This window comes from Numida meleagris, chromosome 3, assembly GCF_002078875.1.
Source record: "Numida meleagris isolate 19003 breed g44 Domestic line chromosome 3, NumMel1.0, whole genome shotgun sequence".
Taxonomy (NCBI): domain Eukaryota; kingdom Metazoa; phylum Chordata; class Aves; order Galliformes; family Numididae; genus Numida; species Numida meleagris.
This window is the reverse complement of record NC_034411.1, coordinates 70,199,243-70,216,239: the sequence shown is the minus strand read 5'-3', so window position 1 is coordinate 70,216,239 and position 16,997 is coordinate 70,199,243. Positions and strand designations below refer to the sequence as shown.

Genomic DNA, 16,997 nt, shown 5'->3' with positions numbered 1-16,997 from the left:
AGTGCAAAATTCAATTATTCCTTTATATTTATAATATATATTATATTTTATATTATGCATTTCAGATATGAAATACTTTCTTCGTATCTGTTCCTTTCATCAATAACTTTTTCAATTTAATCAAGAGATTTTAAAAAACACTTAAATGATACTTATTTTATGCCTTGAAGATAAAGAACTGTATAAGTGCTTCAGTAATAATAATGATTTAGAGGCTTAGTCCAGCCATGATTTTTTTTCTGGAAAGCCAATTTAAGTAATTCCTTTTTAAATTTTTTTTTTAATACTGATAACTTAATCTCCCATTGCTATCCTTTAATACCCACAGCTCCAAAAAATCTGTTTCTATAAGTGTAATCAGTTCTTATTTTTCATTTCAGTTGTGTGTGTTTGTACAAGTAGTATACATGAGCCTATAGCCTGAAGATTTTTTTTTGCACAGTGATTCCATCCCCCCACTGTGGCAAAAAGTGTTGAACACTTACTAATTGTTTTCTGTGCATTGGTTTCACCTTTCTCCCCTAATTTTTATTAGGTTCTGAGCTTATGCCCAAAGCCCTCTCCACCAGGATAGTGGGAGGCATTTGGTGGTTTTTCACACTTATCATCATTTCCTCGTACACTGCTAACCTAGCCGCCTTTCTGACAGTGGAACGTATGGAATCCCCTATTGATTCTGCTGATGACTTGGCCAAGCAGACAAAGATAGAGTATGGGGCAGTTGAAGATGGAGCAACCATGACTTTCTTTAAGGTAAGATTTACACTCTGTTTGAAAAAGTAACATATTGCAACTGTGAGAGGACAGTCTGTGAAGCTTGCTGAGGTGTAGCAAAGGAAATGATTTCCTCATCATCAAAAAGCAACTGAAAATCTCTTTTCCAAGGATTCGCGAGATAGCAAATGAAGCAAATGTAAGATCTCTCAAGGGAAATAACAAGCAATTTTTTGATGATTTTTGCTTAAAGAATCTAAGGTATGGTAACAGAGTAGATGAACAAACATGAGCACTGATTGGATAGATCACCTGTGAGAATGAGTTTTATTAGAACAGGGTTTGGAGTATCAATTCAGTAGCATCATACTTAGTCTTTGCTCAAGCAGCTGGACAGAGAAAAATCTTTTGAAGACTTTTAGGTAATGTATTCTGTTTTAATGGGCATATGTTTTCACTTAAAGCTTTGAGGTGACTGTTACACTGGCATTGAAATTAGGCAAAGTGAGGTCCAAGGTAAAATGTAAGTTGGCCCAGAAACTAAAGAGGGTATAACCAGCTCCTGTCATCAGATTCAGAGATGTTTGCTCTTTTTTTTTTCAGATATTAGTTCAGTGTCTAAAAAGTTACTATTTATTGTTATGACCTTACAAGCTATCCAAGAATACACAGTTTTATTGAAAAATATACCTATATAGATCTTTAATCTTTTGCATGGAAATTAAAATCAATTAACTTCAGTGTATCAGAATATTTTAGGCTGCTTAACTTTTAGCATGCGCTGGGAATGTTCAGAGTATTTTCCCCAGAAAGCTGCTTAGAAAAGAAGCTGAGGAAGTTAATAGAAGTAAGTAGTCGGTTAGAAGTCTCTTTATGTCAGAAAACATTTCAAGTAATTAAATGAAATATGTTTGAAAGTTTATAAACTTAGATTTTTGAAAGTGTAAAAATGATTTAAGTCTCAGAACATAAATAGATGACACCGTGTATGTTACCAGAAAATACTGTGGAGTTTTATTTTCATTCTTGTCCGGAGGAAGGCTTGGCACTTGTTCTTTTTGAGACTGAAACTGTGAACTCTAAAATATCAGGAAGCATTCTAACTTGCCAGTAATTTTTCCAGCAGTACTTTTGCCAGAAGCAACTTCTTAACTTTTAGTTTTCCTTCCCCTAACCTTTAACTTTCTGTCATATTCTCTCTTTTTCCTTTTTTTTCATATGTGTATGATTTGTCTTTGCTTTTAGTGCACTGAGACAATGTTTTCTTCTTTGTATGTTTTTCCCTCCACATATTACTATACTGTTCTCTTTTCTGCACATTTCCTTCTTACTGCTCTCTTCCTCTGTTTCTGTTTATCTAGATACGTTTTATGTTTTAATATGTTTTATGTATTTATTATAATACTGAATTATTCTATTTTACTATGAATGAGAAAGAGAAACGAGAAAAAAACTTTGGATTTTATTCTGTCGATAAATTTTAGGTCAAATTAAGGTTTACTTTGTTGAACAAACATATTTAGGCTTTATGTGTGAACAACTTGTAGTTAGTATTTTGGAATATAAAAATGCACTGACGGTTCAGCTAGCACATAAATTATTCCAAATATTTTTCTGATTAGTTTAATACCTTATCTAAGAAGTATGTAAATTAATTAGTATAATTTTGTGCCTAGTAAAATGGATCCAAACTTAAGCATTAGAAGTAGGCACAACTGTTCCTGTATTTCAGCCAATAAGAGGAAATCATGCTCAAAAGAGAAATAAATGGAAACTGTACAATCTCATTTGATTCATTCAGTGTCTGAAGCAACTTCCAAGTGGAAACTGGAGCATGCTTGATGTCAGTGCTTTTCACTAGAGCTAACTGTGTAAGGAATACAATCTCATTAAATATATTTTCCACAGTAGACAAAATGTTTGTCTATCTGTTCCAGTAAGCTTTTGGGTAAAATTATGTAGTTTTATTTGAGAAAGTTGAAATATCAGAAAATACAGTAGTTCTACTGTATCTGTATTTTGGTATTTTCAAAGTAAATTTGTATTTTGTATACACAAATTACTTCATGACTGTGATTTTCTCACTTGGAGAAAAGAAAATAAGACTGGAAGGGGAACTGCCTCAAGAGATACTACTAGATACTACTAAGAGTTCATAGGTACTACTATTAAATTGTTATCTAAAAGGCACTTAAGAACAGGCAGATGACCAAAGAAAACAAAAAAAGTGTAGCAGAAAAATGTCTCAATGTACAGAAATGACACTGAAAATAGTACAGAAAGACTACAGTTGCCTATTTTTTCTGCACTGTGGATGAAAATTAGGATAAGCATATTTTAAATTGCTTTTTGAGTATGTTGTTTTATCAAATAGCTGAAGGATGGTTTTAAATAGTAAATATTAGATTCTTTGTTACATGAACAAATGAATCAAGAAGAAACACTGCTTTTGTATATGACTTTACAGAAACTATTAATGAAATATTATGTCCTTTTCTGATGTCCACACTTCAACAATAAGTTTTAAATTAGAAAGTGTTCATAAAAAAGTGAAAGAACAACTGTAGATCTGGAAGAAAAGCTTTACAGTAAAAGGCTAAAGATGATTGGTCTATTTAATCTGCTGAAGAGAAAGTTAAGAAGTGACTTGATCACGGTCGGTAAGTGCCTTAATGGGAATGAGACTTCTGACAGTAAGTGACTGTTTAATCTAGCAGAAAAAGGCATAACAAGATCCAATGTTTCAAAGCTAAACTTAGGCAAATTCAGACCAAAACTAAGGCACAAGTTTTTAAGACTGTGAGTAATTAACCCCTGGTAGAACTTCTCCAGGAGTCGGATGGATTCACCCATCAGCCATTGTGAGGAGAATAAATATTGCATGGCCCAAGCTTTTGATTTAGAGCCTATTCAGTGAAATACATAACCATCATTAACTTAGATTAGATTTTAGTGGTTCCCTCCTACTTTAAAAATCTGTTTTCTGGAGGAACTGCCCAAAGATGACTGAGGAGATAAATTAATCATCTGTGTGTATGTTTTTCCTTAGCTGCTTTATCTTCTTGTAATGAGAGGGGATTGAGCAAAACAGTGTCTTTATGTTACAACATGAGATGAAGGCACCAGATGGTTTCCTAATGTTAAATGAAATTATCATATCTTGGTAATAGTTATTAGTTCCAGTCACAGTGAGGATCAGTAGAGCTCTATGAGACTGACAGTAATTTCTGCATAAATTATCTATACAGAAGTCCATTTAATTAATCTGATGCTAAAACAAAAGTATATTTTTTGAAGGAGAACATAAATGCAAATCAGAAAAAACAAACCAACTGCTTTCTAATGTTACAATCTTAGAGAGCACTGATGCATAACAGTACAGGTTTGCCCAGAGAGCTTGCAAAGTCTCCTTTTGTGGAGATATTCAAAAGCTGTCTGGACCTGGTTCTGGGCAACTGGCTATAGGTGTACTGGCTTGAGCATGAAGGATGGACAAGATGACCTCCAGTGGTCCCTTTCAACCTAAAAGTTTCTGTCCTTCTAGAATGCTGCAACTTTTGTGAATGAAACATCCTTGTAAAATACCTCTGATGAAAAAGGAGGATGGTGTATCCAGAGTTTGATTAGGTCCTTCAGATCATCATCTAGCTCCTCAAGTTCTCAGAAATATGATATTACAACTTCTTTAGGAAGTTGGAAAGGGGAAGAAATTTGCAATGCTCTCTCCTTTTTAAGATCTACTTATCTAATCTGAGTGTAGAAAGGAATTAGTTACACAAAGCTGTTATATAACTAGTGGGTCTGACTGGATATTTTTTGGGAAACAATAAAAAAGACCTTACTATTATCCAAGAATTGTAAGGAAAGATATATGAACATAAATTCTAAGACATATCTGCAGCTAAGCTTATTCTTTCCTCTCTTGATATGTGTTTTGATGTTTCTCAGATTGCTGAATTTTTTCTTAGTTACAAATTTCCCTTTTCTATTGGCTGCTTCAGCTGGTGTCAAGGCTTTCCAAAATGCTTACAGCTTGAAAATGATAATGAAAAAGAGTCTTGACTGTTCCTGTGTTGCTTCCAGGATTTGGAATAGAAATTAAAAATGACTTGATGGTTTTCATATTTCAGAAGCAGGCCTTCCTTCTTCTTTGGAATACAATGAAAACTCTTGTTATTTTCATGAAAGGTACTTTTCTCACAGTAGCTGTTCTTTGATAAAAAAAAAGTTCAGATTTTTCATTGCCTCTGTTTTCTGTGGTCTCTTCAGTCTCTCAAAAAAAGTGTCTGTTTTCTTTTTGACTGACAGTTCTGATGGTGAGAAGAAAAATGCTAATTCCACCCTGCTTCTATTTGTACCTCAGCTCTATTCACACCTAGAAAAGAAATACACGTTTATGTTGGGCTACAATTTTATGATTATTTTTGTGAAGTTGCTATGTATCTTTGTTTTCCTCTTGTTTTTTCTTTTTTTTTTTTTTAATCTGTGCCATTCAGTGTCAGATTTTTTCTATGTTGTTATAAAGTACCATGTACAGTGGAACTTTTCTCAGCTAGGATTACTCAATACTTACATAAGAAACAGTAAAATCGTAAAGACATTTTTCTTGCTCCAATAGCATTTGGTTTGTGCCATTACTTCTGCATCATGAATTAAAGCTCCTTGTGAGAGTCATTTATTTTAAATCCTTGTTTTGTTGATAAGGAAGCTGAAACACTAATGGAATATATATTTTTCATGATCACTTGGTGAAAGGCAGATAGTGAACTAATTCAGGAAAGCTAACTATGCACCTTAGTATTATCTGATAAACTATACTTTTTTTGTCATTTACGTTTCCCAGCTTCTTTCCTTTTCTTCTTCAGGACCCATTTTTGTACTCAAACTCTGTTTATCTACAGTATCCTCCATTTCTTCTTGCACTATGTTTTCTTCACAAAGGTCCACAGTGCTGACTCTTGTCAAGTTTTTTTCCCCTTTTTGCCCTAGCCATGTTTTTACAACCTCCCTCAGTAAATTTTTGGGAACAATAAGAGCTTAGTACCTACCTTCCTCTTCCAAATTCTCCGTTGTTAAATAGGAGGAAGATCTGCCAGATCTGGCTTTTGCTAGCATTGCAAATTCCTCCAGATAGTCTCTAAAGACTGGAAGAAGAGGTTGCGGAGGAATTTTCCCACTGCTTACAACTGGAGTACAAGTGACATATCACCTGTGAAATAAGCGAAAGAATAGCAGCAAAAAAAAAAAGGTTTGAATGCCATTCATATATCATGACATTGGCAGTGGCATGCATGAAGCCAGTATAGCCTCAGTAGGTTTTTTAAACCTGAGTTTGAACATTATAATAGGAAATGTTGTTTTTCTGTTTAACAAATAAGCATGCATATGTAGACACTTTGAAATATGCACACAAAGAACTTTTAGCTGAATATTGTAAATAATGTATTAACAAGTTTAACAGTGCATGTCAATCATTTAGTGGAATTGCTGCAAGTCAGAGATGAAAGAAACACCACTTCAGAGCTTTTCAAATATCTATTGACTGACAGTGACGAATGAAAAAAAGTTTTTGAGCCTCAGCCCCTATGTGTCAATCTGGACAATACATAAAAAATAATTGGTAGCAGATACCACAGGTACTCATTCAGTTTGCTTTAAAATGATTTCACTTTATAGAAAAGTCACATTTTAATGTAAAGCATGCAGACTTGTTCTTATGCATGAAAACACATTGTATAACAATGGAATTGAATAGAAATACCATGTCACATTTTTTTTCTTTTGTACCATCATACTTTGGGCATATTTACTAGAAAAACATATGGTTTAAATGAATTATTTTCCTTTTCCTATGATTATTCCCTCTTTGTTTGAACACTTCTTCAGTTAGCCACTACTTCTTTGTGTAAAAAAAAGCAGCTGAAGATGAAAACTTGTAAAGCAAGGTCTCTGGTCACTCCAAACACAAGAACAGAATCTGCAATGACTGAATCGGTGAGAATGAGATTGAGGCTTTGTTCAGAGACCTCAAAACATCTCTGTCTCACTGAATTCTTTATAAGATCAAGGGAGCTAGACAGAGCTAGGTAGGTTAGATGGTACATTAAGACAGACCATAAGAACAGCAGTGTGTTTGAATTCTGACATTTGGATTAATTTTATACCATTAAGTTCTTTGAGTTGAATGGTCTCTCTTTGGAGTCTGTGGATAGAATGGAGAAGTAATTCATATAAAGGCATTCCTTCCAACAAAACTGTCTAAGTACTGTGAGAAAGTGACTGAAATGGTTTTATGCTGTCTTGCCACTTTCCCTGTCTGTGGGGTTGTTAATATTCCTGCGGTAAATAATATCATATGTTTGGCTGCCTGTTTTTTGTTAGAGCTGAGGCAAAAGAAAGCCACTACCTTCCCACTCTTGCTTTTGTCCATGTTCTTGCCTCTCCTCTTGCCTTTCTCCTTTTCCTATTCTTGTTCCCTACAGATTTTTGCCTTGCTCCTGCTGTGTGGACTGAGAAAGATTAAAATAGGGACTAGCTAGCTCTTCATTTCAGAAAAGGTTTATGGAATCACAGAATCATAGAAAGCACTGGAACAGCCTCCCCAGGGAGGTGGTTGAGTCATCATCCCTGAATGTGTTTAAAAACTGTCTGGATGTGATGCTCAGGGACATGATTTAGTGGTGAGTTGTTGAGTTAGAGTAGTATGGTTAGCTTGCGGTTGGACTCGATGAACTTGAACGTCTTTTCCAACCTGAGCAATTCTATGATTCGATGGTCCCATCTGGCTTTTCTGTTTCATAAGTATCTAACAGAAATCTAAAATGAACATACAGCATGAAGATGACTTTTGCATCATTTTTCAAATTGTTTCCCACAATAATATGCATTAATTAGTGCACTTGCATTAATGATCCATATTGTAGACATATCATGCTGCTTATCTGAATAACTCTGATCTTTCTCAGTTTGTAAGTTATTTTAAAATCTAGCAAGATCTAATTTCTAGCTGGATAGAAACACAGGAGACAAGAAATAAGAGCCCAGGGGAAAAACAAAATGACCAGCTACACACTAACTCTTAGAAAATCAATCATAATGATAAGCAAATATTATTCAGAGGACATTGTGAGTCCTAAATTGTGTTAAGATTTGTTATCACTAAAAGACAAACATTTCTATTAAATGTACTTGATTTAGAGAAATGTTATGTTCTTGAGATTTGAAAACTCATTTTGTAGTTGAGAGAAACTCATTCCATTTTGGAAAATACATTGTGATGCCACCAAAGACAAGAAAAGTAGGGGCTTTTCCCTTTGAATCAATACTCACCACACCAAATTGGTCGTCAGTCTCAATAGTTTTCTTACTGTGTTGATTTAACATCAACTTATGGCAGTCTAACTATAAGTAGCCTAACCTCTTCTCCTCCTTCAGCCTTAAACTCTATTGGCTTTATATATCATAGGGGAGTGCCAAGAGTCAGCCTAGCTTTTGGATCGATATGAAAATGAATGTTTTTGTTGTCCTTGTAGGTTTAGTCTTCATTTGTTAGGAAAACTTCTGTAGATGCAAAGTACTAGAAGCAATGTGTCCTTTTCTGTGGTAGGGTGATCTTACAGTACACTGTAAAAGATGACAGCTACTGGAAGTCAACTCTATTGGCTTTATATATCATAGGGGAGTGCCAAGAGTCAGCCTAGCTTTTGGATCGATGTGAAAATGAATGTTTTTGTTGTCCTTGTAGGTTTAGTTTTCATTTGTTAGGAAAACTTCTGTAGATGCAAAGTGCTAGAACCAATGTGTCCTTTTCTGTGGTAGGGTGATCTTACAGTACACTGTAAAAGATGACAGCTACTGGAAGTCAACACCGTTTGGGAAGTGATTTGTGTTGCCTGGAAATTTTGAGGTGTCAGGTTAAGAAAATCAACGGCAATGTAATTGCATCAGGTAATTAAAGATATCAGCCTCTAGAGTGTAAGTTGTCTTTATGTACTACTGTAGGATAACTGTTTAGATGTTTTATTTCTTTTTATGTACCTGATACACTTAATTTTCTGCCCTCTTCAGGGACTGTAATGGCACTGACAGGACCAGTTGTAAGAGAATGACTTAATGCTGGGTTCTGATGGTTCTGACCATAAGTTTAGTTACAAGGCTTTTTCCTTCTTGGAAATAGATAACCTAATTTCTGCCTAGCATTAGCACCTTTCTGTCCTTCTCCTGCTGCTTTTCCCCAGGAGGCAGAGCAAGAACACTTACCATTTCACTTCTCTTTTCAGTTTTTTTCTCTTTGTGCCTATCCTCAGATCATACCCTTAGACTGCACTGTAAGAAGGGGAGCTGAATCCTTTAATTCCAAACAGGATTCTCTTTGAAAGATAGACTTCAGAGTCAGAATTTGTTTAAAAAATTGAGAATACATCTGAGAACACTTTTAACTGTCTTAGTCTGAAAAAAGTACAGTCTTGCTCTTCAAACCAAATAAATTTATCACCAAGTAGCTGTTAAAGTTTGCAGATTTGATCTATGACTTATTCCAGGAATGTGATTCAAAAACTATTCACCAGAGTGAACTGTCTCTCAGTTTAGCCAGTCTTGTGTGAGATCCTGCCATATGAGCAACCTTAAGTGTTGAGTTCCTGCCTGCTGAAGCAATCCGAAAGCCTCTATTCATTAGCAGAGGTGAACTTTCAGTTCCGCCTTGTCAGTTTATATATGATACTACTGAGCTATTGTCCAACTGCATTAGCATTGCTTTGTGTATGAGAAATATTTCCAGTGCCAGAATTGCCCTGGACACCACCTAGAGTCCTATTATACTGATGAATTTCTTCTCCAGATTTATTCACTGTATTGAACAGAATGCTTGTCGAGATCACTTAAACTATCCTTGTTGCAATGCACCTGTGGTAATAATTACATAAGCTACATTTGATATGGATGCCTTTTATGCATTTTTCAGTATTCATGCATTAAATGAATGTGTATTTAGTGTATTCAAGATTCTTAATCTGTACAATATAGATTATGGATTTTTACAAAAATTACGTGAAGTCATGATATATATGATCATGGTAGCCTAGTAATATGTCCATTAACATTTTGGACCAAAGATAAGTAATATATTTCTTAGCTTTTTTCTTAGTTCAGATATAGTATGTGATCTTTTAATTTGCTCACCATTTTCACTTCCTTTATTTTGTGTAAACCCTGCTCTGCAATAACCAAGCATTGATGTATTATCAATACTATTTTCATTGCAAGTCCAAAACACAGCATCATACAAGCTACTATGAAGCCAAAATCACAAGTCACTCATAAGAATGGTGATGATCATAAGTAATATGTTCATTTATACTGACATTGACTTACATTTTCAGAATAGATATCCAAATGTAATTGGTAACCGAAGTCCAGATAAGTTATAAGGTGAATTTTGTTGTCAGTCATTGTGATTAGAGGAGAGCATGAGAGCTTTAATTATATTAATATATACTTCTAGTAAATTATTATTCCTGGTGAGAAACTAAGCATTGTTAAAATTAACAAAGGATTTACTATTACTTGCCTTGAAAGATTAGTATTTGAATAGTCACTTCTCATTTGAGAATTGAAATCTGATTCCCCTCAATGAACAGTAAAACACAGAAAATACCCTGAAGACCTTTGAAAACTTGACTTTCTTGATCTTTGAAGAATTCTGGCTCTTATTCAACAGACAGAAGACAGAAACTGCTTTTCCCCTCTTTCTCTTGCTTTTACTGTCTCTTCATATCTACCTCTTCCTTTTTTAAAAAAAGTATTTTTTCTATTTTTTTTTTTATACTGGAGATACTTAACTTCCTTTTGCAAGGAATATGCAAAAATTCTTAAAATATTTCTGTATGACACATCTGATCAAAGCTTCGTGTACTGTAATACCATTCCACTTTCAAAAAAGAAAGATATAGCCCTAATGGAACTTTCTGTAAAGAATGAAGACTAATACTAGGCACTTTTGTGATGTACTGGGAAGGCTACCTAGTTCTTCTTTTACTTTATTTGACAAAGAAGCTCTGAGTATAATTTATTTAATACTTGAACTTTTATCTCAGCCTGCCCAGGTAGTTTCCATTCATTCATTTTTCATTCAGGTTGAATTACTGAGGAAAATACTGGAATTGAACAAAAACAGTTGTTTAGTTTCTTAATGTATTGTGTGGCTACATTTGTTATTTATGATGCAGCTTTTGTTCCTTGAAGTGCAGAGGCCCTGTGTATAGTTCATTATAGATGTGCAATCCAGCAACTGTATTCTAGTGAAGAGTATGTTTACCCATAAAGTTGGATGATAGTAGAGAAAACGCTGACATTTCAGTTATAGTTTCTTATAGTTACATCTCCTTCATAAAAGGAATCTTTGTTCTGAAATTAAGGATTTCTTTTTTTGTACTTCTGTTCATGATGATTTGATGAAGATGATTTGGTACTGTCTGTGACTGGCTTTTTAAATCAGATTGTCGAAACTGAAAGGAGGATTGAAGGAAAACTATAAGGCTTATCTCATAAACAATATTGAGGACTTTTCTTTTTCATTCTTATTCAGCTAATAATGTGTTGCTAGATTTATTTACAAGATAGATCTTGATTTGTAAATACTCTAAATTGATTTCCTAACACTTCAAACCATCAAGACTCTTGGTCTAATCTTCAGCTTTTCAATTTTCCTTTTATAAATAAAGAATTATTTTGTAATATTGAATTTGTAACTTTTAGTGTAAAAAACCTTGCAGTAAACTTTCAGAGCCTACAAAGGTTGGGGCTGTAATACAATATGGTTTGAGATAATATTTTTTATTTTTATATTTGTGAAAATTAAGTGATGGAATCAAGTCATTAAAAGCCTCTTGTTACTGTGTATTGAATTTCAATATTATATTTTCTTACACAAAATTGCATTACACAAACACTATTTTAATAGTTTTATCAACTGCTAATGTGGCTAGTTTCCCTACATAAGTAAAATGTATAGCAGAAGTTTTTTGTTATTCTTTCATAGACATAAGAATTGTAAAACAAAGCCTGACATCCTAAAATGAAAATCATTATGACAAGGAAACATATAGGGCAGGTTTCTCCTCACTCCAAAATGTAGATATCTTCTCTGTTTTAACTCGGTCACTTAGTCTCCCTTTTTGGGACTGGAAAAAAACTAAAACATACTACAGAATTGATCTTCCAAACTACCTTAAGTTACTGTCCTAGATGGTCAGTGTCCTGTAGAGTTCAGATTTTTTCCCATTGATCACAGAGAAGCCTGCATTGGTGCCTTGGTCTGGATGCTTAGTGGCTACAAGTGCATAAAATGAATCAATTTGAACAATTTCTGGTTACTGTTTAACCACTAGACAATTTTCTTCAGTGTATAAACTGCAGCGTGACTGCAATTAAAGATTATCTAGATGTGCAAATTAATTAATTTGATATAGAATAACATAAATACTTCAAATTCCATGATAAAACTAACTGCCTTAACTAACACTCTGGGGAATTCTTGTCTTATTTTAAATGATTGGTTGAAATGATGTGAAGAGTACCTTTTCTTATGTATTGCCATTAAAATGAACACAAAAATAAAAGAGAAAAATCTCTTTCAAATCATAGAAAAAGTTCACATTTTGGCTTACAGTGTGAGTTGTGCTGTGGCCAGAATAGCTCAGTGGTCTTTGTTTGTAAATGTAATGTTTAGAAAGACTGAACTGGTCATTCAAAGAAAAAATCAGTATTGTTAAAAATAAGTAGGTGATTGTGAAAGCTTGACTTCCCAAAACAAAAGTAAAAATAACAAACATAATAGTAGAATCATAGAATCACTCAGGTTGGAAAGGACCTTCAAGATCATCAAGTCCAACTGCATTTGCTTTGCTAATATGACTCCTTATGCTTGATCGTATTAGAGGTTGAGTTCATTTATCTTCCACCAGTAGGGCAGATGCTACTGCGTCATCTGTTGTACAACTTGTTTTTTTTTTTTTTCCTTCACATTTTATGATTCCAGTGACATTTTTTTTATTAAATTAGGGTGACAGGTGCAGGCTTTTGATGCATACACCACTAATGTGTTTGCATCCTTTGCATAATCTGTTGGAAGTATATGATAAACTTGACATTTTTAGATGCCAGAATTTTCATGGAAGCTTTAAATTGAAATATATAGTTCAGCAAATCGGTCAGCTAAACTATTAAAGTTGAATAGATAGTAAAGAAGATAGATAATAAAGAATACTTTTAGTATTCTTCTATCTATCTAGTAAAGAATACTAGATAATAAAGAAACATTGAAAAAACTGAGGATATATCTGAGGGTATAGTCAAATTCCCATTCCTATAACAGTTTCAGGATCCAAACATTTTTATGTTGTCACCTTCTAAAGAAGAACGCAGATTTCCAAAACTGTGATATTGGTTTAAGTTACTACTATTATAGAAATGCTTAAAGCATTTAGAGGGAATGTTTAAAGTAAGGATACTTTTATTTTTTCCTATGTATTAATAAAGACTGGCAAGAATATTTGATTAAAAAAAAACGGCATGGTAAATATTTACAACAATGAATAACCTTCACATTTGAATATAACTACAGTGCAGTTATTGATTTCTGTCTCTTTGTTTCTAAAATCAATTTCTGCTCACATATATTTGGGTTTCTGTATGTGTGTGGGAGATTTGTAGGTTGACAAAACAAAGCTAATAACCTTGCTTTCAGAAACAAATTAACATCGCCCATATCTAGAACAAACTATACTCTCTAACAGGTTCTGAACTGCCCATTCTCTTCTGCAAATTTTATTATTCTATAGTTTTGGGCTTCTTGATTAAAAGGCAAAACAGAGGGAAAATGGTTAACAGTGTATTAAAAAATGTTTTAAAAAATCATAATTTTTGACTCAACATTTTGAAGTAATAGTTTTGAAGTCAGTTGCTTAGAGACTAAAATAAAATATATAAAAAGTTTTCATTCGACAGTAATGCAAAATACATAGAGAAATCTTTATACAGATTTTCAAGTTCATTGCTGCAAATCCATTATATGTGTCTGTCTTGCACTCTTACAGTCTAAGACTATATTTATAGTGGTAAATGTTATAAGAAACAGGTTAGGACCATTTTAAATGCAAAGTCACAGAACTGGACTTTTTTTTTTTTTTTACAAAACTGAATGACCATGCACAAACATGACAGAACATCTTAGGAACAATGTTGGTGTGCACTTGACCTCTCCTGAGCTATGGTATGAATTATCTTGGGTACAGACCATGTATTGTCTGGGAGGTGATTTTTTAGGACAGGCCAAAACAGTTCCAGGCTGCATGCTAACAGATGGTATGCATAAATATGGTCTTGTTTCCTGGACCTGTTTCATTAATTGCAGCAGATGAATCATGGTCTTGATTTGTATATAACTTGGGGAGAATCAGTATTATTGCTGAAATTTTGCCAGAATAATGTCTGGTTCAATAGTTTGTTGAGAAGACAAATACTTTTTCTTTCTGATTTAGTCTTAAATTCCTAAATTACTTTCTTTTTATCCTTCTTAGTTACAATGTTTTGACATAATGTGGGTCAGTTGCCTGTTAAACTATTTGTAAGACTTGAAAATCTAAAGATGGAACTATATCCTATATCTTAATGATTATTTTCATTAATAAGTTCCCATTGATCTCAGTATGAATTAGGTGCTTAAACAATTTTGTGAATCTAGATTTAAAGACATACAAGAAAGAAAAAAAGTCAATTACAAGTAAGAGTATACTCAAAACAATTTCTGTCTTTTAAAGCAAAGTTTACACACCCAGAGGCTTGGATTAGAGAAAAGTCAAAGTAAAATGAAAATAAAACATCAATGATTTTATACATTCTGTCTGTTTCTGTCTGAAACCAAAGGGTTAAATTGGATCTTTAAGCATGCAGTGCTTTTTTCCATTTTGTCAAGCTGCTGTTTTTTCAGCGTTATAAATGAGGTTTATCAGATAATTGATATCATTTACCATTTTAACTTCAAATGAAATTTTTCATTAATGTAATATGGGTCAAGAAGAAATTATTTTGTTTTACTTGAAAAAATTAATCTTTGATGTCTTTGCATTCAGTGACAGCAAAACAAACATACTCTTTGTTCTGATATTCACTAATGAGGATTGTTGATTTGTAAATGTATGTTTGAATCATATTTTAAGTGATAAAAAATGTCAAGCTTATTTCCATAGTGAACACCATGTATTTTGAGATGAATTTTTAAGTGGGATGCAGAAGGACTCCTCATTTGCTTAAAAAATTCAATGCCAGATCTAGTTTGCATAATTTTACGTAGGCAGTGGTTCAGTATAAAAGATACAAACTCTCTTCTTCTTCATATACATACATGTAAAAGATGACTATATGTTTGCATAATTTGCACAGCCCTTCCCCTGAAGGTCTGCACCTTATAGCACACTGCTATTTTACTGCACTCCTTTTTTTGAAGAAGGGGAAGTGGTGTCATTGAATTGAACTGCTTCATCAGACAGTCTGCAAAAGTGCTGAACTGTAGCAATCAACAGCGAAATGGCAGGTGTGAAGGTTAGTTGACATCAAAGAATATGAGTGGAAGACTTTCCTGTGGGAAAGAAGGTGCTCCATTGCACTTCATCTATACTAGGAATACTGGTTATATCAAGCTTTCAGAAAATTAAAGTATGATCGCTTTTGTGATTCCACCTCTGAGAGAATAACAACAGCTAAAAAGTTAGATAGATATTTCCCTCAGGAGAACTGCACTAAGTGATCAGGATTTTATTAGCTTTAAAATGAGCTGTTGGAATTTATTATTTCCATGAATAGAGCAGATCCAGTGCAAAAAGTCTTGGACAAGAATTGGCTCCTGGATGATCACTGCATTGTAGATGAATGTAAATGCTGTTTTTGGATCATGTTCATAGGAAACAAGCAACACATTAATTTCTCTGGAGCATTGATATTTATTGTTCAGAAAGATCCTTATTTTGTGTAAAGCTTGGATATTTGTTTACTTCTTTTTCTGAACAGTATATGCATCTTTTCAATGCTTGTCCACACAGGAAAAGCTGCTGAAAAACTGAGTTTCACTACATCAATCAAGTGGATACCCTTTAGAGAGATTGTTCTATAGGGAATACAAAAAAGAGAGAGTCAGTAAACAAAGTGATATTGAGCTGGCAAGTCAGTGGATAACAGATAGTATTTGTCACTATGAGAGCAAACAGTTGCTGATAGCTGTTGGATGGTTTTCTAAGCAAACTATAAAAAGAAGCAGGTGTTAGTGAGGATAGAATACAAGGAGAAAAGTATTCATTGATGGATGACTTTGTTCATACACTTTGCAAAACTTGAGAGATATTTTATTTTAAAGAAGGTAAATTTGAGATTTTCTGTGCTTGAGAATGAATGCTTTTTCACTTTTTTTTTTCCTTGCCTTAGAATAAAGCCAAAATCCTTAACCATGCATGCGTCTTTCTGTAAAAATAGCTGTAGTTGCAGGGATGAATACCTGTTTCTTACAAAACTTAGAAGTAATTTTCTCACTTTACCTGTCTTTAAATTAAAAAAATGACATTAGAAGTTTAGTCCCTCATCTGCTCTGTTCTTACTTAGACCAAATTATATATTTCTGGAAATGTGGAGGAGGAGTCAGCATTGACTTTCTAAAAGCACTTTTCTCACTGAAGTGCAGCATGATTTTGAAAATGAATTGTCCATGGTTCTTGCATTCTGTTCATACTGATGAACATCGTAAATGATTCTATGACATGAATGCAGGATTCTGTGACCAAATAAGGGCACCAAAAGCATGCACTGAAGCAAAGGTTATACTGATAGGTTAGGTATTTTGTACCAGAATGGAATTTGATTTGCTGAGCACTCTACAGTGCTTCAGCTTCCTGTGCCTCCAAACTTCACAACATGGAATAGAGATCTGACATTAAGAGCTTAAATGAGCATCACGTATAACCTGTCAAGACTGCTTTTTCTTCTTAGAATGCTGTGTAATGATGTTTATAAGCAAGTTGCTTGTGCTCTCAGAGCTTACAGATACCTTTGGTGACAAGAGAAAGTTATTTTCCCTTCGGCCTTAAAGTCAAGACATCCCTGTCATGCAGTAGCCCAGCACCAAAAATCTTTTGCCTGCATAAATACAACAAAAATCTTCTTAAAAATGTCGCATATATCTTTCTATCTTTGCTGATTTCGAACATTTTGTCAAAGCAAGTTCAGCGGATGTAACAATA

At 33.8% G+C, this 16,997-nt stretch overlaps 1 protein-coding gene across 7 annotated transcripts in view; it reads left to right on the top strand.

Moving 5' to 3' along the window:
* GRIK2 (glutamate ionotropic receptor kainate type subunit 2) overlaps positions 1 to 16,997 on the top strand; it is a 461,962-nt gene that overhangs the window by 374,034 nt on the left and 70,931 nt on the right. For all 7 annotated transcript variants that reach the window (XM_021389815.1, XM_021389816.1, XM_021389811.1 and 4 more), the window contains one exon: positions 536 to 753. In XM_021389815.1, coding sequence (XP_021245490.1) covers positions 536 to 753 — 218 coding nt within the window. The remainder of the gene's footprint in view (positions 1 to 535; positions 754 to 16,997) is intronic.